This window comes from Patella vulgata, chromosome 3, assembly GCF_932274485.2.
Source record: "Patella vulgata chromosome 3, xgPatVulg1.2, whole genome shotgun sequence".
NCBI classification, from domain to species: domain Eukaryota; kingdom Metazoa; phylum Mollusca; class Gastropoda; family Patellidae; genus Patella; species Patella vulgata.
In genome coordinates, this window is record NC_065881.2 from 22,362,094 (window position 1) to 22,386,673 (window position 24,580).

At 35.6% G+C, this 24,580-nt stretch overlaps 1 protein-coding gene and 1 long non-coding RNA gene across 3 annotated transcripts; one reads left to right on the forward strand and one right to left on the reverse strand.

Moving 5' to 3' along the window:
- Positions 1-753: 753 nt before the first annotated feature.
- Positions 754-13,224, reverse strand: LOC126816647 (mini-chromosome maintenance complex-binding protein). Of its 2 annotated transcripts, XM_050543350.2 has the most exons (16): positions 13,110-13,224; positions 12,760-12,847; positions 11,128-11,210; positions 10,619-10,801; positions 10,190-10,291; positions 9,466-9,637; positions 9,057-9,157; positions 8,381-8,481; positions 7,994-8,142; positions 6,831-6,954; positions 6,217-6,334; positions 5,695-5,860; positions 4,928-5,061; positions 2,592-2,756; positions 2,284-2,372; positions 754-1,412 (listed from the first exon to the last, which is right to left on the reverse strand). In XM_050543350.2, exons 2-16 carry the CDS (start codon positions 12,815-12,817, stop codon positions 1,298-1,300), a joined length of 1,860 nt encoding a protein of 619 aa, XP_050399307.1. In that variant the 5' UTR covers positions 12,818-12,847; positions 13,110-13,224; the 3' UTR covers positions 754-1,297. The 2 variants fall into 2 exon arrangements, with proteins under 2 accessions (XP_050399307.1, XP_055955972.1); XM_056099997.1 differs by lacking the exon at positions 13,110-13,224 and having other exon boundaries at positions 12,760-12,936.
- Positions 13,225-14,497: 1,273 nt separating this feature from the next.
- Positions 14,498-22,212, forward strand: LOC126816652 (uncharacterized). The gene is made up of 3 exons (XR_007678487.2): positions 14,498-14,554; positions 20,930-20,972; positions 22,022-22,212. It is a non-coding gene; the product is annotated as an uncharacterized LOC126816652 (long non-coding RNA).
- The last annotated feature ends 2,368 nt before the right edge of the window (positions 22,213-24,580 follow it).

Here is a 24,580-nt window from a genome sequence, read left to right on the forward strand (position 1 = left end):
TATGATGAAAAGAACAGAAATAGCGAATTCCTGTAAATTTTGTAAACATAGATTTTATAAGAGATAGTTTTCCAGAATTCACTTGCCTCAACAACAAAGCTTGTGCCAACTGGATATGGAAATATCTTGCCCAAACTGCAAGTTTGATTAAATGTGATTTGTGAACTTCAGAACCTAAAATGATGCAGGCAAAATGTGATCTTTACTGACCATGGAAAATAAAAAACTAATTAGATTCTATATATATATATGGCATTTACACATTTCATTGTTATAAATTGTTATAAATGTAACGGTCACTGTCTCAATTCTCAAGTCAATTCTTCTACTAAGAGTTGACAACATAATTTAGTAAAATCGGACGTTATAAGTCAACCAATGACTTATACAGTAATCACGACCCATAAGAGACACAGGAACAAGTATTGTAAATATTTGTTGAAAATATGAAACAAAATCCATTGTACAAAATGTGAATTTTATACAGAAAATATAATCTTAACAATTTATATACAAAAATATTAATGTACAGTTATTATTTTCAGTTGAAATTTTGCTTAAGGTAGTAATAAACATATTCCAGAATGGTATGAACATATTCCAGAATGGTATTAAATTTGATTTCAGGATTTTGACAATTATTTTATAACTGAAGTATTTACAACAATTTTGTTTGTAGAATATTTTCTTTACGGAATCTAATTCAATCCTGGAAATTTTCTTTCGAGGAACACAATCGCTCACCCATGAACTGGTCAATGGATTTGATTGGTCTAATAGACAAGTCAAAATAGTCAATATCTCTGCCATTTTTACTATGTGTGATATTACAAATTGAAATGGTCAATATCTCCTCTGACATTTTTACTCTGTGTGATATTACAATCTTTCAAACAAGCATTAATTAAGCTGTTTGAATAGGTGCATCGAGTCGTAATCATATAAGCAGAAGAGGTAACCATGGTCCTGGTCCCCACAAGAAGTCTGGTTTTGGACTTACCACTAATTTATCATTTGTTCATGAATAGTAAATTGGGGTGATGAATATGAGAATGTCTTTACTAATTACCACAGTTTAAATGTGTGGGCCATCATCTATTATAAAGTCACAAGATTCTGTGTTATTTGATTGATTCTATCACCAACTGTAGTTGTTAATCTGAAGCACTTAACAGTCCAGTGTAACAGTATTATATACAGTCATTATTTACATACTCAAAAGATTTACAAACTAGCATCTAATTTATAATCCTTTCTGGTAGTGCTTAAAAAATAATGTACATTTTATTTTTAATGATTAACTTGTAGGAGCAGCTTGGGTTAATCTTTCTCTTCTTTCACGTTCCATGGTTTTCACTTTGTTCCACATTTCTGGAGTTGGATTGGGTTGGCAATGACTGAGTGTCTGAAGCCTGAAAATAAATTTAATTACATTTATAAAAGTTGGTTGTCAGGCAATGAAACATATGACCACAGTAGCTAAGTCGTCTGGGGAGTCAACAAGGGTTGTTGCATTTTTTTTTTTCTTTTGTCCGAAATGAAAACATTTACAACACACTGCGAGTAACAACCCATTTGGCTTCTAGTTCTGTCCTATTCTAACATTTAGCATACAAAACATTTAATATCAATTGCCATAATCATAGGAAATCGTTGAAAATTGAAAGGCTTCTTCGTATCGTATGAAGTCAACTGGATATTAACTTTAGCCTCTAAAGCGTCCACAAGATTTTTTAGACCGATCAAGGGCCATAAGTATGACAGTAATTATCGGAAATCAATAGGATTCTTCGATGCATGACATTAAAGTCGATCGGATATTAACTTTAGCCTGTGGAGTGTCCACAAGCAACTGTGGACGCCAGGCAGACAGGGGTGACGACAAAATTTGTAAGTGTTGTCTATTTTCAGGCTTATGAGAATTTCTGATCTATCCGAACACCCTGTAAATAGACTCTCAGAAATTTTTTACTTTGGAATGAAAAGAATGGCATGAACTCGTCTTTTATTGTCATGGTCGAGGCATCCCACTACGTGGAACCAAAGGTCGTAATAAGATATGATTGCGAGAGTAAGAACCAAATGTAGTAATGAACCAGAAGTAGCATAATTCTGAAACCGAAAGTGGTAGTTCATTGTCACTAGGCCTATGTTACTCCCTGATTCGAGCTACCCCTATTCACCAAATTTCAGCCTCGGGACAGCCCTATTGGAACCGCCAACCCCGAACAGACAGACAGACAAGTATACATTTTGTATATCAGAAATATATAAATTAAATACCTTAACAGATTCAACAGAGCATGAAAATCATCAATAGTCATAGCTTTTGGATTGTCTTTCCTTGAATCAACAAAATCATCCTGAATGATCTGAAATACATGTATATTCCTGATAAATTCTGAATAGAATAAACAGTCACCCATATTTTCCTGATTACCCAAATTAATTATTTCAAATTTGAATACCCCACCATTTATCAACGAACATGAAAATCTGAAAATCACTAATGCCCCTGTAAGACCTAAGAACCATATGTCACTGAAACTTTCAATTTAAAAGGAAAGTGTCTTTGAAATATTTTAACTTACCTTTTGAAGGTCCTCAGAAACTGAATAATCCATAGTATGTGTTAAAGTTATGTATGTTCTTAGTTTATTGAGAAACTCTGTAGTTAATCGACTATCTAATTGCTCAAAATGTTCCTGTATATTATCTGTAGTTAATTTCTTGTTTAATGGTACTTGAACATCACTCTGTTTATAAATAGAAAACAGTTAGAACTCTCATATTTTTCAAAACATTACAACAAAAAAATATATATTCAGAACTACTTCGACTCCCCTCCACTTGTTCTCAAAGTCACTTCTGTAGGAAACGGAACAATATTTGAATCCATTAAAACAATCCTTCTTACAAAGAGAGAGAGAGAGAGAGAGAGAAATGGGGTTTAACGTCCACTCAACACAAACCAGGTCATTTCGGGACTAACATTAGGGTTGATGATTTTCCGTGATCGCGGAAAAAACGCGGAAATCGCGGAATTGTCCACTCAAAACGGAATTTGAAATCTCACACGGAAAAAGACGGAAAAGCCGATATTTGCTGATACTAAACACAAACTCAAAATAATTTTGCAGTTATCCAAGTATTTCATCTTTTTATTCATAAAAATCGGAAATATTGAATGATATCGCGTGGTTTTGTTACTGTCTATTTTAGTATTTCGCTACTTTCATTTCATCATTTAGGAATCATAATTTTAATCGAAACGAAAACCCGTCTTTCATGTAATCCCATTATAAAATTACTCTGTAGTTTAACTTGAATTAAACATTGTAATGTATATATATGTCTTTAAAAAAAACTTCTGTCACTTCATAAAAGTAAAAATCGTTTCATTTACTTCTTATTTTACTGCCGGGCTCGTGACTTGTGTTTATCCCCGCATTAACCACGTGACATCAGAAATATACCGTAGCCTTGTGAATCCAGCCCTTATTCTCGAAGAAACGGTAGTAACTACGAAGATGTCTGGATAAATCGCGACTACACCTAGCAGCTGAGAAAAATGGCTTCGTCTGCTAAAAAGATGAAACGAGCTCACAAGATGTAATTTTCTGTTATTTAATTCGGGAAACAGGTTTAAAGAATAACTAGTCATTGAACATTACAAGTCATTCACAATTCAACATTTGTTATCATTGGTTTAAAATGATCCGTTTTGTAATAAAAGGCATTTTAAGATGTTTTATTCATTTATTCATAAAATAACATTTTATCTCGAAAAAACGGAATATGGTCAGCTCTGAAACGGAAAATAACGGAATTAAAAATACTTAAAACGGAATTTGCTATTTTCTGAAACGGAAAATCATCACCCCTATAACATATGGTTCAATTTTATTTCCATAATTCGGTTGCGCGTAGGGGTCTTTAGCAGTGGGAGGAAACCGAAGGACCCGGAGAAAACCCACAAAGTTGGACAGGCGACCCTACTCCTTGTCACGTACAACCGGGGATTCAAAACCACGCCAGTTGAATCAATGACAGACTTTATGATACATCACGCACGTGCTAACCATTCAGCCATCCAACCCCCCTCCTTCTTACAAGGAGAGTCACTGTGGCTGAGTGATTAAGTTGCTGGCGAGGAACTTTATCAGCTGACACCTGTATTGAAGCCCAAACCTCCTGGTTAGTGTGCCAGTACATTACTCACTGAGATCCCCAAAAAGTAGGACATTAAACGCCCTACTGTTCTGCTCCGACTGGGCTAATGAAGACGGACATGCGTCATACAGTGTGCTATGAGAGAAATTTTGCACGGGCAGCGGCACTATGGCCTACTCTTATATCGAATTACAACTGCCAAGGGATCTTTTACGTGCACGCCAATGTGTACACAGGACCTCAGTTTTCCATCTCATTCAAATGACTAACAGCTGTCCTTGTCAGGCCCTCCATCCTGCACCACTGACAATGAGAAACCACGCCGGAAAATCATGATGAACTTTCTCGGACACTGCAGGGATTGAACACGCGATCTCCAGGTAGCGAGCCAGCATCTTACCCACTCAGCCACCGTGGCTGTTAACTTAAAGGTATCTGAAAACGGAATGAATCGTTTTATCCAGACACGGTAGATTATAGCTTGGGACATTGTCTCCATTTCCAGATGAAGACTGACAGGTTTTAGTTGTTTGAAAACGTATCACATATATTGAGTTAGTTGGTTGAGTTTTAAGGGCTTTTCACACAAAATTAAGCCGTTTTATTCTCCAAAATATAATTGAGATTGGCCCTTTAAATCTGAACTTTTATCCTTCATGTTATAACATTAATAACAATGTATTTAGCATATTTCAATATTTTTGCATTTATTGTACAACAAATGAATTGTGACACCACATTTGATCAGACTTACCGGTAAAAGAGATTTTACTTCAGATAAAATCAGAACATTAACATTAGTTGAGAAAGGTTGACTGTGAAAGTTAAAATCATATTCGACTTTCTGCCATGTTATTAGATTACCCAGTGCTGTAACATTCCTTACACCTACAACATAAAAACATAAACGCTACAGCAACTGCTTTGTTCTAATACAGTGAGGTAGAGAGAAATAGGGTTTAACATATGGTTCAATTTTATTTCATTAATTTTTTAGATGTGGGAAGACCTGGAGAAAACCCACAAGGTTGGACAAGTGACCCTACACCTTGTCACATACAAGTCACTTGACTCAATGACAGCCCTTGTAATCTAATGCAACTAAGCCATTTGACCACCCAACACCCCTGTTCTAATACAGAAACACACACCATACTTCCTTTACAACCCATCAGTAAAATGTACAGGTTCATGAAGAGCAATATATTTAGCATTGACATTTCCTTCAATGCAAGAGTCAACCATTTTCAAAAATATGGTTAACACACAGATCTCAAAAAACATAGTGAGATTAGGACCATTTATGGCTAATCTTTTTTGCACTTTCATTACCACGAAGGCAAGTAGAAGCTAGGAGGAATATATCGTCTTTAATAGAATACATTATTTAGAATGTTTTATACCTTGAGGATTAAGTTGAACGGTCTGTAGAAGAATTTCACTTATAACTAACTGTGTATTATCACAAAGGTAAAGGGGAACTTACCAGCTTCCATAGAATATATTTAGAATGATTCATACCTTGAGGATTAAGTTGACCAGTCTGTAGAAGAGTTTCGTCTATAAGTAACTGTGTATTATCTGATAACTGTAATATACCACTTTCTAATCTATTAGCTTTTATATCTTTCTTTGGTATTAATTTCATTGTATTCATATTCTCAATTGTCATAGGTAATAAATGAGACTGAAAATAAAATAATTAAATTTAAGATACTTAATGAACTAAATTCGATGTAGAATTTTAGTTTATATAGATATGAACAAATTACATGACAAATTTGTATCTTTAAGAAGAAAGTATTGGTTAATGATGACACAACCACTAAAGAGATCTTAAACTGCTAGGATATCAAAATTAATATGCATACTAAGCAATTAATACAATTAAAGGTTGATTAATTAACAACCAGTTATTCCAACGGGCATAACTTGAGGCTGATGTGAACAAATTAGTTATTGCTTCTGAAATCCAAGTTCAAACTTTGGGCTGAAAGATGTGGGGGGGATTATAAATCAATTGACAGAAACAACATTAATTACCTTGGTAAGAATAGCCGATATTAATCTGTGCATTAATCCACCATAATATCTTGAGTTCGGACAATTACTCAGATTCAATGATAATTTTCCTAGAGGCATCACATCAGCTCTACCATATCTAAAACAGTCCATAAAATAAAAAGAATGAAGGACAGGTAAAAGACAAAATTAGAAATCTGTAAGTGGTGTGTAAATACAAAATCTGTCAGTCCTAATAATAGAAGTAGCTTAGGTCGATTAAGGACATTTAGAATATGTTTCAGCTCTGGTCGATATATTCCCTGCTTTGTTGGATATTCTTGTGTTTATTTTTCCGTCACTGGGTCCAGGTTCGATCCTGGTGTTGGTCGAGAAAATTTCTCAGGATTTTTCAGCTTGTTAACCCTTGTCAGAGGGGGCCTGTCAAGGAAAAGCGTGTCGTCATTTGGATGCACGTTAAAGATCCCTTGCCAGTTGGGAATCATCAAAATAAGAAAAGGCTGTACACTGAATAGCTTTATCCTTCTTTATTAGCTCTGTTGGTGTAGGAAAGTAGGATGTTAAACTACATCTTATTTCATTTCTTCTGTTCCTGGGATTGGGAGCAATCAGATGATATTTTGTTTAATACTTACACATATGATATAAGATGTGATAGTAAATATTCAGCTGCTAGATTATCACCTAATAAACTATATTCTAATACTGATATTAACTCATTTCTTAGATTCACTATATTACTCTGTAGACTGGACAATGCTGAAATAAAAGAACCATCTTTGGATTTCAAGATTGTTAACATCAAAAATACATGGACATAACTATGTATTAGCAGGACAACTGAGATCTTATATCTAGCTATATTACTATCACTGGGAGCCACGGTGTATCGCTAGCCTGGAGGTCGCTTGTTCGATCCCTACATTGGCCAAGAAAGTTCATCAGCATTTTCCAACGTGGTTTCCCCTTGTCAGTGGTGCAGGATGGAGGGCCTGACAAGGACAGCTGTCTAGTCGTTCAGATGGGACAAAAAATCGAGGTATTTTATATACATTGGCAGGCATGTAAAAGATCCCTTGGCAGTTGGAATTCGATATAAGAGTAGGCCATAGTGCTGCCGCCTGGGCAAAATTTCCCTCATAGCACACTGTATGGCATAGTTCATGTCTTCATTAGCCCAGTGGGAGCAGAACAGTAGGACATTAAACCCCATTTCATTTCATTTCTATATGTATCAGAGATATAAAGAGAAATAATATCTCAGTTTCTCAATAAATATACATGTAAGTACAATCTAATGAAGATATAATTTGTGAGAATATTGAGAAACTGAGATCTTATTTCGTTTAGCAAAAAATGGTACAGTAAACAAGCCAAGTTTTATCAAATTTAAAGATGCATTATGTAAGAGCTAAATCTGCCAATTGCTGGTCTTTATTTTGCCTTCAAATGTTATATAAACTATTACTTAGACATTTATTCACATGATAAGCCAATAAGCAACTCTCTAGATCATCAGATGGCCAAGATTCAAATGGATTACAATATACCTGCGAGATTTTAAAATTTAACAATAAAATGAATAATGAGACTCAATGGTGAAGTACTGTTGCTACAATAATGAACAATCTACTTAGATCTTGTCAACTCTTCCAACACCATAACCTCACTCAGGATAGAGTAATCTGAATGATATTTCACTCTATTTTCCTTATCTATTTTTGAATTATTATAGCAAAAATGACCAGCTTTTTATCTAAATTTTACATAATACATAGTTATCTTATGTCAGATTTACCTTCAGTGTAAGCTGAATCTGTTTTAAGGGGAGGTAATAATGGATTATCATGGTTTAACTTATTATAGAGTACCACATGTAGTCTTGGTACAAGTGATGGAGGAGGAGAGTGAGCTTGTCTTTCTTCTGGAGTTTCAAATTCTTCACCTCTGAAAAAAATAAAATTTAATAAGTTATTTGAAATAGATAATGATCTTGTGGTTGCTCAACTTTCTAAAGTGGGGACTGTTGAAATGGTCATGAAATAAATCGGAGATCATATGGTTAACATCCACAAGGCTAGTCTCGACTTTTTTCAAATTGGAAGAGGAGGTCTTTTCCAAATGGAAGAATCATTTATCAGGAATTCTTGGTAATTGTTAAGGTGCTAGAACCCACTCCACTTACTCTTGTGAATCTGGGAATTGTGCCATAGCTGGATCTACCGATAGAATACCAATAAACTCAACCACATCATTCACTTTAAACGTATCAACATCATCATAGATCTACAAAATATACAGCAAAATTAAAATTCAGTCAGTGGTCACGCATTCATAGAAATATTTTGTAATAAAATTACATAATACAATTATCATACGGGGGATATGGAATACTCTTTAGTAGAGTGGTGATCTTTGTTGGAGAGGAGGGGGAGAGAATGACTGGGGTTTGATGTTTTGTCAACCAAATATTTAGGTCATTTTGCAACTAACATATGGTAAGTGTTGTTTCATATAGCAATTGCTGTTTCATATAGCAATTGCTGTTTCATATAGCAATTGCTGTTTCACAACTTACAAAAATCTGATGAACTGAAAATTTGTCAACATTTATCATCCTCTGCAATTGCTGACAATATGGAATGTGGTCAAAACAAGCCAGTTTCAATTGTAATCTAAGCCAAAATATTTTGATGGGCCTTTTTTTAATCCATTCCTGGAGATATCTACAGCTGATATTTTTATTTTGTTGAAATATCAATTTGGGTATATATTAGTATGGATTAAGCCCTGAAACATGAGATATTGACCCAAAAATGCAAAGGACGATCACAGGTTATAAGACATAAGCTTACATGTACCTTAACAAGACAGGTGAGGCCTGTTTCTCCGGGTAATGGATGATTTAAATCAGGTTTACAATTTGTACCACTTCTAACACCTGTACCATTAGATCCATTTGCTAAAACATCAAAAAGATAATAAGTATTGTTACATCATAAATACACACTGACATTTAACTCCTTGTCACAATTAACAGATAATTCTTACAATATTTATTTTAAAACGTGACATATTCCTATAATTAGTTACTGGAGTTGCACATAGACTATTATTACTAAATAAAATTGTCCGACAGTCAGAATTATTTGATTTTACTTGTCCAAGGGAGATAACACCATTTGCAATGACCCTTCCCAGACACTAACCAGGGCAAGTTAGACACTTTTAGATAATGTTTAATTACTGCATGTATATACCTCTTCTTACCTTGATTTGGACAGTTATTTTGTTGAAGTGATTCAGCTTCCATATTAACATCCCCATTTTGATTATTGCTGTGTTTCTCTCCTCTTTTTTCCTGATCATCTTCTAATGGACGTTTCAACCTGGACTGTGAAGATGATGCACCATGATCAGATACATTCTGGTTAGCATAAGCGTGCATCAGGTTAAGGCAATAATTAGATAAAATATACATGCATATAGATACAGTTCACTATAGCTTATTTACTTTGTCGGAGAGAGGGAGAGAAATGGGATCATTTCAGGACTAACACATGGTTTAATTTTATTTCAATAATTTACAGTGGGGGGGGGGGCGGAGGACTTGGAGAAAACCCATGAGACTGGACAGATGATCCTATTCTTGGACACGTACCACCGGGAAATCGAAACTACGTCAGTTGACTCAATGACAGATGTTATTATATTAACCATTCATCCATCCACACCCCCCCCCCCATTACTTTGTTGGAACATTTTATATCAAATTATTAAGCCAGGCAAATATGATCATTAAACTTGTATACCAGGATAAAGTATATTCTTCAATTCCACTACTGATCGCAACAATACTATAAGAAAACAAACTATTGCGAACAGATTATCCAATTTGATTCGCTATCTGGTGCACGAATCACATTATTAGTGAAACCCATTTTATATCAAAACACACAAGGTCCTGATGAATATTTTCAAAGAAAAAGGATATAAGTTTGACCCAATCAGCTTCACCAGGAATTGGAACACAATAAAATGTCTGTCGATCCATTGGTTTGTTCTCGGATGATTCCATATTTACTATCTGTTGGGGCTTCAAAATAAAAAGTTTCTAAAATCAGATCTAAATATAAAGAAAGCATACAACAGGTATAACTTTTGGTTCAGATTTTTACACTTAAATATTTAAAACAAAACATTGTTCACCAGAAATGGGAATACAATAAAAATGTCTGTCGATCCATTGGTTTGTTCACTGATGATGCCATGTTTATTATCTGTTGGGGCTCCAAAATAAGAAGTGGCTATTTTTAGTTTTGGCTTAAGTCCTCCCCCAGTTTTTTTTTTCTAATCCCCATCAATTTAAACAAGCTTACAAATAAAATGTACAGTAAAGACATAGTTTTTTATCATCACTTACTGTACATTCTGCAATATCTTTATATTTTCCACATTTTAAACTTTTTTGTCCAGTCTGTACATCATTTACTTCGTAGACACCGAGATACAGTTCTGGATCAAACATATCTTGTATCATACATCTGTATTTAACGATTGTGTTAGGTCGAAGGTTATGGACAGGTATATCATTTAATGAGGGAATCTGAAATATTACATTGTAGATATATGAAGAACCTGAGATAACTGAAATATTTTGAAGAGATGAAAATAAAAGCAAGATAAAAGCTACATACAGAGTAAAAGCAAATGATTTCTTCTGTTGGATTATTGACAATGTCAATTGATTGCTCTAAACACCAATAATGTTCACTCTTTTGTAAAATATATTAATATATATTAGCCTATGTAGTCCATTTTGTATGCAGTTCCTAACAGTTTTCTAAACAATGCTACATGTTTTTTTTTTTATACATACACTTGCTGTAAGATAATGAAAGGAAAGGCAATTAATTAAAATCTTTAACTTACCCAGGCCAATGATTCTCTTCCAGTCAGTTTTTTTGAGAAATATTCTTTTACTTGAGTTGGTGTAACATTTTGTCCGTTTTGATCTGAAAAATTAGAAATGAATATTTTTAACTCAATATCACCAATATTGCTGGCTGTTTGGCGACAGAATATTTTTGATGACAACCCAAGACGAGACAGGTCTAGTATCAGAAATGAAATGAAATACCTGTCCCACTTTTCTGCACCACCAGACTAAGGTTTTATTAATTATTCATCATTTATCATCATCGTTATGATGAAGTCTGAAAAGCTGTGAAGTAAGTCCGAAAAGTCATCAGACCGAGTCAAAACTGACGTGGAACTGCTACCCACAAATCTACCATTATTTCAACATTACAGTGGTAACGCATTACAGTTGGAGACAATAAATTATTGAGATATATTACATTATGGATTCATAGTTGAAATAATGGTGACTTTGGCATTTGGGCAAATTGTGCTATTAGTACTACAGGCTATAGCCTATAATTATATAGCCATAGCATGATATTGATGATGATAGGTCTACTTAAGTGTAATATAATGTATCGTATCACCACGAGACCATAGATAAGATAAGATGTTTATTGCATCAAAACGTCCATGAAGGACAGCAGCATATACACTTAGACATAGTCATATACATTCAATAATACATATTACACAGACAACTCAATACATTCATACAAACAGTATACTACATACAACTGTACATGTATATCAAATAGTAAGTGCAGGAGGACTGCACTACAAACAAAACAAAAATCTACAAGATAAACCTGCGGACAAGACAGAAAATAGACATTGCGCCAAATAAACAAATATCAAATCAAGTGAATGGAAGGGGTTTCAGTTAGTGTTATATGTAGTTGCCACCAAATTTGATTTAGCTCTCTTATCCAAAGCCAAAAACACATATAAAGCCACTGCCTTGGCAATCAATTTTGGTGGTGTAAAGAGATTAATAAAATTGTAGGAAATCTTAGGATTTGCCGATCTGCGTATAAAATTATAAATGGGCTTGGCGTATTTCTTCATACTTGCTACAGTATAGCATAAAATGTTGCTCGTTTTCGATCCGAGTTTAAATCGCAAAATTTCTAAGTGATGCGTACCGGTACTGAGTGAGAGTCTAAGTGTGGTCATAGCTTAAATGGTCTCTATTTTTAACCGAATATAAATTATAAATAGTCTGGAGAGTTGGTAACAGTAGGTTTTGAGATGAAATATGTACATAATTTGCTGTTATTGAAGTTAGAGGATATGTGGTAGAAGGAGTTAAATTTTGATTCGAGGGATTTCTTTATTATATTTATATTCTCTTTATTTAGCAAATTCATGAACACAATATGATTTTCTAACATAATGATAATGGCCATACCAATAATAAGATGTATTTTAATTTGTTGTCCTGTATGAAAGGGCTAGCCAATATTATTAATAAAATAAAATAAGTGTTATTACTGTTATCAATCAATCATCCAATAATTACAATACAATAATGACTGAGTCTGAGTAACGAACAATTGAATCACAATACAATGTGAAATGTGATCGAATGTTTATGTTATCATTTCTCAGATATTATGGACTGCATAATTCTTTACTTACCAAACAAATTTTGAATTATGTTCAATGGACAGTTCATCCAATCTTCTACACCTGGCATCTTGGATTTGCGTCTTCAATTTAACTTATTCTAAAGAACAAGGAATACACTGAAAGAAAACTTGTATATATTTACCCACGTTTTTGAGAGTAAACAAGTGGAAGAAAATATGGCGGGAAATATTATATACTCTCTAAACCAAAATCCCCGTTATCATGTGCTTGATTATCAAGTGTGCTAGTCTCGATTAACATCTATACAAATAAACTAAATAAACTTTTGCATCTCCATTCTGATACTTTATCAAATCGGCTGTCTGCCATTTAAGAACGTCTTCAGATGTTATAATAACCTACGCCGCTGCTCGGGCAAAATCGTACGAATGTACGTATGTAATACGAAGGTTATGGACCCTCTTTGATGAAACTTAAAATATATCTTTATATCTCAAAGATCTCAGTCTCTTTCGACATTTGTACATTTCAGACCATAACTTCCTGGATTATGGCCCCTGATTGTACGAAAAATCGCTTTTGTTTTTAGCTTGTTCTCTATCCATCTCTTGTCGGGCAACAGTTGGTTAAATGACTCAGCTGAATATTAATTTGTAGGCCTCACTTTGGTTTGATTGAATGTGTAAACCTGCCCATTTTCCCGAAAAAACCAGCCAACTCGGCAAAACAATCGGTCCCTTTGACTATATGGACTAAGCGCCCCAATACCCCTTATTGTGCGCCCCTGATTATATTTTCTGAATTCAGTGCATTATACAGATTACTTACCTGTTTTAAATTGCTCAGTAAATACAGCTTCTGTCAGCTATATGACTATATAAACATGCATTCAGTAAACGGAAATAACTGTTTAAAGTAGCTGTCTCTTACTCAATATCATCCAAAGTCTTCGACATTGAAAACAATTTAAATCAACATTGGTGTTGTGGTCTTACCGGGAAAAGGTGGGTCTTTGATATCCAATATTTAAGACAAATTGAACATTTTACCATTGGTACACGAATCGTGTCTCAATTATCTATTTTTTACGATTAATCATCATGAGGACATGAAATAACGAATGTTAATGGGAGCATGACCTGAATGTGCCGATCCCGTACTATAAAAAAAGTACTTCGTTGGCCTAGTTGTCCGATAAATCAGTGTAGTCCGACCTTGATTTGATTGACCCTAATGGTCTTCCGTATAGAAGGACTGATGGAAGTAACGGCGACATTGGCTTCAATTAGCAACATGTTATCGATATGTGAAGTTAAATATCACACAATTAGGAAAATAGAAACCCTATTGATTTGTAAAATTATCTTATCGGTTTCATGGAGACATGTACGACACGAGTGTTTACCCGATTTGTTATTTTAAATAACTACATGCTAACTTTGTTGGAGTTACCATCAAGTTTCAGGCGCCACCCGAACAGTCAAGGTATTGAAATCTGAACTTTTTAAATGTTTTTATTTAGTTTAGTTTTGTTTCTATCTGTAATCCGTCTTTTTTCAGATGTGGTTTTATTTTTTTATTACACGTGGAAATCGAACCGATCCATATCTTAACAAATATTTCAGCGATTTCAAATCAATACTTTATTTATTTTTTGCTAAATATTGCAAATTGAAATTGTTTCTTTCGGGTGTTTTTTGTTTACTATAATGAATTGTGTTAATATTGACTAGTATGAGGTGTACTTGGATAAATGATTATTTATTTATTTTTTTAACGCAGGACATTTAAGCTATAAACCTATAGAATGGATAAAGATAAAAGTTTGGCAAGAATCCTCATGGTATGAAACTTTACTTTTACATTGTTTTCACAATATTTTGTTTTCCTTATAAACGACAACATTCCAATGGGCAGGTGTCAGATGTAAAGGGTAAAGCTATTCGCATTGCAGTTCTGGGGGTCGGACGTACCATTGCTATAACGTTTAGCTTGTGGCAAAGACACGGGTAGTCATATTTTTTTCGGCCTATTTTACTAAATTTTGTTAACTTGTATAATGTTGAGCAAAAATATATATCCGAAAAAAATATTGATTAATTATCAATTAACGGCGAGAGCCATAATGGGTATTTTAGACAAGAGCGGAGCGGTTTAAACCAATCGGTTGCTGAGCTACGGGCATTTCAGTAGTGGCAGAAACGCCCATTTTTTAATCCCAAATCGCCAAATCTGGACGGGCCATATCTTAGGAACCGTTACTCCGACCGAGCTGAAAATTTGAATATCAGTTTTGTAAGGCAAGATAAGCATATGACTAAAATTACATGAAAATCGAAGGAAGTATGACTTACCTTTTCAAGTTTTTGGGGCACTCGATCCAACCAAATTGATGGTTGATAATAATATCATGTGTGCTGATTATTCTTAATCATTCTTATTAATGGATATCAATCAAATTTAGAAAAGCGTGTTCTTTGGGCAGTACTTATTCAGAAATGATGAAGAGGATTCTGCAACACAACATACCGAAACAGTTACATAACCCCAATGGTCATTAATGACAAATAAAACTTTCTTGACGACTTTGCAGCTGGTCGGTGTATAAAGGGGATCACAATGCAGAGAAAAGTGGTGTGAGGTTGGATTTTCGGTGCTAACTCTTGCAAAATTTCACACGTACTATGGCCTTACAGTTCATCTATCTCTTACATGTAAAATAAACCAACATTAGTACTTAAATAATACAAAACGCATACAAAAACTGACAAAAAGACGGTATTTTTGACTTGTACAGTTTATTCATAAAATGTAAAAACATGATTTATGTAAGCATTTAAATTGCACCTATTTTATATGCCTCTATGTTAAAATGTCATATGTTCTTCAAAAACAATGTATAGTTCTACCAGAAAAAAACACATATATATATTAAAGTTCTTACTATTTACAATGTATAATTCTACCTGAGAAACACGCATATTATATACAAGTTCTTACTATTTACAATTTATAGTTCTACCAGAAAAACACACATATTATACCCCGGTCGGGATCAAGATCGCCATAAACGTGGTAAATGGGTCGTGGAAACACTAGATATCGTGCTATGGTCCCCATGGTCACCAATGATCGCCGGGTCACGGCGTTTATTTTGAGCATGTTAAAAGCAAACGCCAAGGTACTGCGATCTGGCCTGGAAAACTGTGAGGACGCGGCTTTTTCCAATTTTGTATTTTTTGTGGAGATTTTTTCGCGTTGTGTTCACGTCTGCCGGCGACCTAGTGTATTTTCTGGTCGCCGTACGGTAGCATCAGCACAGTAAGCACGCCAAGAACTTAATTTTTACAATTCTTGTATGTAACACGTATTTTATATGTTTCCCCCTGAATATACAATAAATGCGTGTCTTTAAAGTTTAATTAATGACGTACTACATGTATATTATTTAACAAGTATTTTATATCAGTTTTCTACCTGAATCTATAGAATAAATACACGTCTAATTTTATTATTCAGCTGGTATATAGAACCAAGTAATGAATGATATATCATTGTGTAGTTGATTTAACCATTGACAGTATTTTCAATTATCCATTTCTATTGAAAAGTTTAGATTGTTATAAAATAGGTTTAGGTATCTTAAAAAGTATTTTGTTTTTCTAATTCCACATTTAAATCTAAAATCGGAGGTAGTTTCCTGTATTTACCAGTATATGGGCGTTTGGTTGGTTTATTTGTTGGTGGTGTAGGTTTATAGACTTTTGGTATTGTTGGTATTGATTTCATTAGATTTGGTAGAACTGGTATTCTTAATTTTTGAATTATCTTTTTATTTTCTTTACTGTCGTCTTTAGCTGATACGGATTTAATCTTTGTCAGAGTAGAGTTAGTATTTCCAGAGTTAATGTTTCCAGAGGATGATTTAATCTTTGGTAGAACAGTGTTTTTATTTCCAGAGAAGGATTTGATGTTTGGTAGGTTAGAATTTCCAGACTGAATCTTTGGCAGAGCAGAATTAATGTTTTGGGACGATGGCTTAATCTTTGGCAGTGTCGACCTCATTTTTCCGGATGATAGCTTGATCTTGGGCAGGGTAGAACTCATTTTGTCAGTAGTTGTTAGTCTTTCTGGTTCAAGCTTATTAGCCAATCTGGTTTTGTTCTTCTTTTCTGTGATTGACAAATTTGGTACATTCACAGTGTTCGATCTAGTGAATTTTGGCATTAATTTGGTGGAAGCATCAGGGTTGCTCATAGATTTATCTGAAGAAGATATTTTTGAATGGTTTTCGGCATGTTGATTTGACGAAGGAATGTAAGCAACCAGTCCAATAGCAGGCAGTTTTTGATATTTTCCCAGACTATCTTGATAAGAGAATGATCGTACTGTTGATGAATAATTATTAATCTTATAATTTCCGATAAAAGCTGAAGCTTCTTCTTCTTTGTTTGCAGAAAGGTAATCAGTCATCTCAATCTCAGCTCGAATTCTTTCCATGTCGTTGACAGGTTGAGTCTTTTCAAAAATGTCCATAATTTCAGGCCACCCGACATTGTCATTATCCACTATATCCTTGCTCGTATTGTTAGATTCCCCACCTTTGTCCATGATGTTCAATTTCTTCTCGCTGGTGCATTCTCCTGCCTTGTCCATTACTGTGCACCTGTCTTTCCTGTCTCCTGTTTTACATATGCCATCCTTTTCCAAGATTCTAAGTTTATCTTCATCTGGACTGGATAGTGTGATTGGTTCAAGTCGTTTGTCCACTAGTGCTTTTAGTAAAGGATCAACAACTAGTGGGTCATCTTCTTGGACCCTCTTCCCGTAACGATATCTTACTTGTTTTTCTTTCTTTGTTGGTTGTATAACACCATTCCCTCCCTTATACTTGGAACTCTCGAACAGCTTCCAATAAAAATCTGCGTCTTCGCCCGATCGTTCTACACTGTCTTGTAGAATTAGAACTCTGTTCATGCAATCATCGTGATCAGAATGTAGATTGTTTATGTACCTAAAATAGCAATAAGTAGTATATTAAAATAATGATGTATAATCAAAGGTTTTGACTTAAATCTTATTACAACCATTATATGACACGTCAGTATTTCAACTGTTTGAAATTATGTTTATATATTTTTAAGAAAAAAAAAATATTTACTTGTTAAGATCTCGAACTTCCATCTGTAAATCAGTAATATCTAATTTAAGTTCACCGATGTAGCTTATGAAATCTTCTTCTGTACTCCCTAATGATGGTCCTGAAATATTAAATACCAAAACTTGTAAAGTATATAGACCTGTTTGGTTGCACAGACTATTATGAGCAATGTTTGTTTTCAGATCAGGTAAACGAATGGGATCTACGAGTCTTCTATAAATTTTATGATTTATGTTGTCTTAAACTTACCTGAGCAATGGTCTATTTTACTCTTTGGTTCTAGTGTGGTTTGAGTATTTTCTCCGTTCTTTTCTAATTGGAGACTTGATTCAGATCCATGTAAAGATTCTACATCAGAAACTGATTCAGGTGCCGATGTGGATTCCGAATACGATTTTTCCAAAAATGGTTCCCCTGGAATTGGTTCAGGAAGTCCTACAATTTAGAAATAAACCATACTGTAAAACTAAAATAAAATTATATCTAAGAAGATTATTGTGACCTAGTTTCACATATAATTTATTTAATATATTCTTTGATACTGCCAGAAATTAATTCGGAAAAAGAGAGAGAGTAGCAGGGGGAGTGGGCTTGAAATCAAAATAAAGATCCTCAGGGCAATAAACCATTAGGTCACATCAGCCCTCAACCCCTCAGTAAAAAACGTACCAGTGATTGGTCTAGGAGATGGATATGGAACATTTTCATTATCTTCTCCTAGAGATACCATAGCTCGATGTCCTTCTAATACTTTCTTCTTAAAACCATGGAACCAATCCATTCTGTAATTATAACACAAATACAAGATTCTTCTTAAAGTTATAAAACTTCATTCCCAGTTAGTCTAACGACTGGAAAGAAGATAAAGTGGCTTTTAATATTGAAGAACATAAAAGGAAGTTTTAATCCTATTATTTTGTTTTGGTTTGTCTTATGTCTCTAAAAACACAGAGAATGCATTGGTTTAGTATACTTTGAAAAATAAAGAGTTTATTCACTTACCTTGAATCCATAGTTGTAGCAAAGATGTAAAAATCTTCGAATAATAACAGTTTTAGCACAGAAATAGTAAATAAAACGTCTTACTAATTCTAAAACTTGTAAAGTTGTAATAGAACAATAGAAATAACGTCACCAGTTTCATTATCTGGTCGTTTTAATTGTGACGTCATAATGGGTAAACTTTGAACCCCGCACTAATGTTTATTACCTTATCCCCAATTCTTATTATTGCACATTCTTATAGCGCACACTTCCAAGACTAAATGCTCACGTGGGGTTTACAAATATGACACAGAAATAAAATATACAAATAAAATAAATAAACTAAAATATAAATAAGACATACATGCTAACAATTAGTAACATTGAAATCGACTTAAAATCATATAAATTTCATAATTTCATAATACTATGCATAAATTAAATAACGTTCCCTGCTTAGTATTTATCGTATACCTATGACCTATACAATACCAACTTTAATCAGTTCATTTACATTTTATTGGATATATCAAAATAAAAAAAAATCTGGTTTAACGTCCTACTTTTCATCACCGGCTGGGCTTATATAGACGGGCATTAGGTATCAGAGCCCGGGGAAACATTTGCCCCCCTTCGCGCCTGCACCCGCCACTGTAAATTTAAATTTATCAAATTCAGTAACTTGTTTTAATATGACCGACACCTGCATTTACTGTTTTGAATTCGATTATACACAATATAGAAAAGCAATACCAGGCCCGTAGCTAGCGGGGGCGGGGGAGGGGAAAAATCAGCGCCCTTTCCAGTGGACGTAATACGAAGCCAACGACCATCGTGTCCATATCAGTATGGGCGCCACATAAAGCCGAGTGACATTGGCTGGGCTCCCACGACGAGATTGGCAGCGCGCCCAACCAATGTCACTTGGCTTTATGTGAGTCATTATGAGGCTCCTCACCATGACTCACACGATTAACACCACAGCTTGATTGATGGGGCGCCTAAAACGGCTTGATCTGTGGGGTGCCTTATCCCGGAGGGGCGCCCATAATGACATGATTTGTGGGGCGCCTTATAAGAAAATTTATGACGCGTGAGATTGGTTTGGCGCCTACGAATGAATCAGGCGCCCAAAACGGCATGATAATCTTCAAAATTCAAACACGTCGCACTGTAACCCGATTCAGAACTTTTTGTTTTTCTGATAAATTATTATAGGTACGTTAAGTTTAATAATGTTCATATCAAAAAATCGTAATACGCCAATATCGCCAATTCAGCTTCAAAAATGAAATTTTCCGCCAGTTTCAGGTGCAAACCCTATTTTCCCAAATTTTCTTGGGGGAGAGCACCCTAGACCGTTCTCCATAGGGAGGCGTGTCCACGGTGCCGTTCGCCGTGGACCGTCAAGTGTAGGTACATCGGCGCCCCAGAAACCCTATCGGCGCCCCCAGAAGCCTTTGCCACCCCCACCACCCCCCCCCCCCCCAACAATTTTGGGCTAGCTACGGGCCTGAATACCATTCATTTTGTTCATCTGAAAGTTTCAGCTTGTTCGGAGGTCGTCTCTAGCTTTGCATAACGGGGTTACCTGATATCGTTTAAGATTTAAACAGTTGTCTTGGTAATTACGACACATGATTATAGTCATGAATATCCAGACACTTTGGGATAGCTTGGAATTTGGAGACTTGTTATCCAAAAGATATGGAAACTGAACATTTATGTTTCTGCGAAAAGGTACCTCAAGGCTACCGATAGCTGAACTGGGCTGGGATACATAATATTAATTTAAACAATATTCCGAGAAGAAATAACACATCTGATCCGCTAAAATGTATCTGCGACGACCATATAAAAACCCTAATTTTTGTAAATGTATTAAAATATTTTGGGAGAAAATTCATAATTTGTTATAAATTGTTCTTATCCCTTTGTAAAGAATATTTTGCAATACACTATCTTGGCACAAAATAAGGAAAATAGATAAATGAAATTCATGTTCATCCTTTTTTTGTGTGGAACTTGCGAAAGTTGTTCTTTTATTTCTTTTTGAAACATTTTTTTTTTCAGATAGTTACAGCTATTTCCGTTTTTCCTGAAAGTGAAACGCAGGGTACGTATTTTAAATATAAACACATACATACTACTAACCTAATACGGGAGAATCGACGGATAACGAAACATGCCATGTAACGAAACATCCCCACTCCGCACCAGTAGATAAGTGGTCAAAACATTTATGAGCTAAACATCTCATAAAAAGGTCAGATCACAAATGATAATTACTATTTTTTTCATTTTAAGGGAAGTCTGTATCATTACAGGCCGGGAACTGTACAGCACAGTCCGCGGGGTTGTAATGTCGGCTTTGTTTTGTGTGCAGTGTGGTTTTCCTGCACTTACTGTTAGAGCCCCTGGTGGTGGTGGTGGGGGGGGGGGGCTAATATACGGAAATAAACCTAGAAGTTGTAATCACAAGTCTTTGAAAATCAAATCTATATGATTCGGCCATTCAGTTTAACCGATAGATAATCAAATTTCAGGGGTCTTTAGCAGTGGGAGGAAACCGGAGGACCCGGAGAAAACCCACGAGGTTGGACAGGCGACCCTACCCCTTGTCACGTACAACCGGGGATTCGAAACCCCGCCAGTCGACTCAATGACATACTTTATGATACAGCGCGCGCACGCTAACCATTCAGCCATCCAACCCCCCTGCTAACAAGAAATGGCGACAGAGCGATGGGTGAAGGGACAGCCATTAATATATATATATATATATTGCAATATATCAGCTATTTTAATCTAATTAAAATTAAATATTATTTTTCTTCCGATTTCCTCGCGTGCTGCCACCGTTAACAGTTAAAAACATGTCTAAGCAAAGGTGTGTTTTTGGCCCTGAAGAGACAACCAACTAGATGTCTGGATAATCAGTGCATTTCAAAGGAATTCGGGAAATGTAATTTATATTAATGCATTGATAGAGTGGTTGAAATTCATACGGGGTGTGAGCTGTTCTATTTTCTGTCATGGTAAGGTTGCGATTGGTAGATAGATATATATTCGACCAATCACAACCTGTGCTTTCAGACAGAATAGAATGTTGTTGCAATTCGGATTAAACTTCAACTATAATAATATGCAAATTATATTTTTCAGCATGTGACGTAAAGAGTATGATTATAGGCGATTGTATTGATGCAGAAGACTATTGCAAAGTAGACGACAACAAACCATGGACACCACCAGCAGACAACCACCTTGTTAACGTGGAATTAGTAACCCCTGACTTGAATGCGGAATGTTACGACAGGTTCACGTTTAGTGGTCGTCAAATAAATGATGGTTGCAAAGGAGAATACAATATTACATACTGTACAGGTGACTTAATAACCTGAAAGGAGAAATTTCGTTTTATATTTGCCCTTAAAGTTGCCCGTTTGGCTGACTTGCTATATCGTAGTCCTCATTATACAGAAAGGGGATGGGCTTCGCATTAACCCTCAGGATATGAATACTGATGTCTTTGGCATACCACGCCCTAACTCTAAACCTAACCCTGACTGAAAGGAGTCAATCAATCTGTAATCATGAATTTGTAACCCGGCTGTTACGCCAATCCTCTCCAATACTTTGAGGGATAAGATATAGCATCTACGGATCTGGGTTGTTTTGCGAGACCAGATCAGTTTTCTAAAATGCTATGCTATTTAACGGTGTTAAGTGATTGAACACATTTAAATAACATTTCATTGGAAGACAATTCCTGGTGCGACTTTTAATCTGAGCCATGTTTCTACAATGGCATTACAATCTCCAGATCGTTTATTTCACCGAAGTCCGCATCTCTCCCATTTCTTTGATATTGGTGCCACTCAGTTGGTAAGACGCTGGATCGCTAACGAGGGTTTCTAGTATTGACTCCCAGTGTTGGCCGAGAAAGTTCGCCTGGATTTTTCGGCGTGGTTCGCCATGTCAGTGTTACAGGACGGGGGGGGGGGGGGGTGGCTGACAAAGAACGGTGTCTAGTCGTCCGCGTGGTACGTAAAACCGAGGACCCGCGTACAGATTGGCACGTAAAAAAAAGAATAACAGTTGGAAATCGAAATACGAGTCCGGGTAAGATGTCACATTTCACTTTGATATCACCTTTAACACATTCTCGATTTATTCATAACTTCCACCCTTGTTGGCATATTTCTATTTGAGTGAAACTTGTGAAACTTTGAATGTAAGTCAGCTGAAAGGCATATTCCTGAAGCAATGTCCTGAGAAATCCCTCTGTGGCCATTGCTGGATTGACTTTTGGTACTTGAACTTTTGAGGGAGTTTGTCTATTCTTTCCGTTCAATCAAAACTCTCCTAAGTACAGAAACATGACAGCCTTTCGTTTAATCTGGGGTCTTCCCTAAAACTTTGGACAGTGATTTAAGGTATTAAAAACGGCGAAAGTATTGTCCGTCTCCAAGCAGTATTGTTTACATTGTTTGCCGTTTTGATAGCCTCCTTTGTCAGGCAATTATATTTTCTGCAATATTCTGCTATGCACTAGTTGATTGGGCGTAATAAATTTCGTGAGTCATGACTTAACGTTATGTAAACATATCTGGAGCTCTGTTTAAAGCCGAATAATACTGTTACGCAGTTGGGTATTGGTTGTTAATCGTACTATCGACCAGTCATAATTTGGAACAGAAAATTGTTTTCGTTACAGCAGTGTTTGAGTGGAATTAGGTCTAATCAAACGAAACACTGCGAGGAGTATGGCTGTTAGGATGTATATAGAGATCAGTATATAGACTTCCTGTCCCTGGAAACAATTTAAATTTTAGTTTCTACACAGTTTGCAAGTGCCCTCAAAACAAAACTGATTATTCCATCTCCAAGCGACACTAATGAAGGAAGGGATACAAATATGAGTTCAGCGGACTCTTGTTTTGATGAAGGAGAATGCTATTATGGACATACCTACCTTCCATGCACTTGTTCATTATATTGCCATTCGAGCCAGATTTGTCAATTATTTGTAGAATGCATGAAACAGGAACAACCATGGAAAGGCGACAAGTTGCTGTCTAGACAGTACTATGGGAGACATGAGATTTTAATCTATATGGTACCTATGGAATGTGTACAGGATGTATCGTATGGTATGGATGAAATAGGATTCTGGGTAACATCTGAATGCCAAAAGGCAGTTCTGTTTTATTGCATACCACATAGTAAGTGGATATATTATATACAGTTGAAAGAAACCCCGTCACCATTGAAGTAGATTTTGAACCATTATTCTTACTATACAGTTTTAGGCGGACAATTCAATAGTTTAGTATTATGGAAGTTTACGATCGCGAGTTCCGTGGTTTATGCCTATGTTCTACCGGACATTTTTTGCTACCGATGAAAATTGATGAGCCTCGGAAGGCGTCGGAAATAGATTCCCCGGGAAGCTTCGGGAGCGTCGCGAGTCATGTTAAACCATCTGGATACGTTATGATATTAACTATCGGTGAAGGTTTTCCGGAGTTTTCCCGATTATTGGGAGCCATACCCGATGAATCACGGTAACTTTTCGGGGTTCATTCCCCGCAGAAGCTTTATGACCATAACCGAAACGCCAGTGAACGCTCACCGGAATATCCCCGATGTCTAATAAGTGCCATTTCTCATGGGACTATCCGGTTTTTGTGACCAAAAAAACACCGGAAACCATCGGGA

What these genes read in the sequence shown, in the direction of transcription:
- LOC126816647 (XM_050543350.2), bottom strand. Translation starts at nt 12,817, where the DNA reads ATGCCAGGTGTAGAAGATTGGATGAACTGTCCATTGAACATAATTCAA. An exon ending in AAGATATTGCAGAATGTACA is followed by an intron (nt 10,292 to 10,618) that starts GTAAGTGATGAT and finishes TTTATTTTGAAG; the next exon opens with CCCCAACAGATAGTAAATAT. An exon ending in TATCGGCTATTCTTACCAAG is followed by an intron (nt 5,861 to 6,216) that starts GTAATTAATGTT and finishes TTTTATTTTCAG; the next exon opens with TCTCATTTATTACCTATGAC.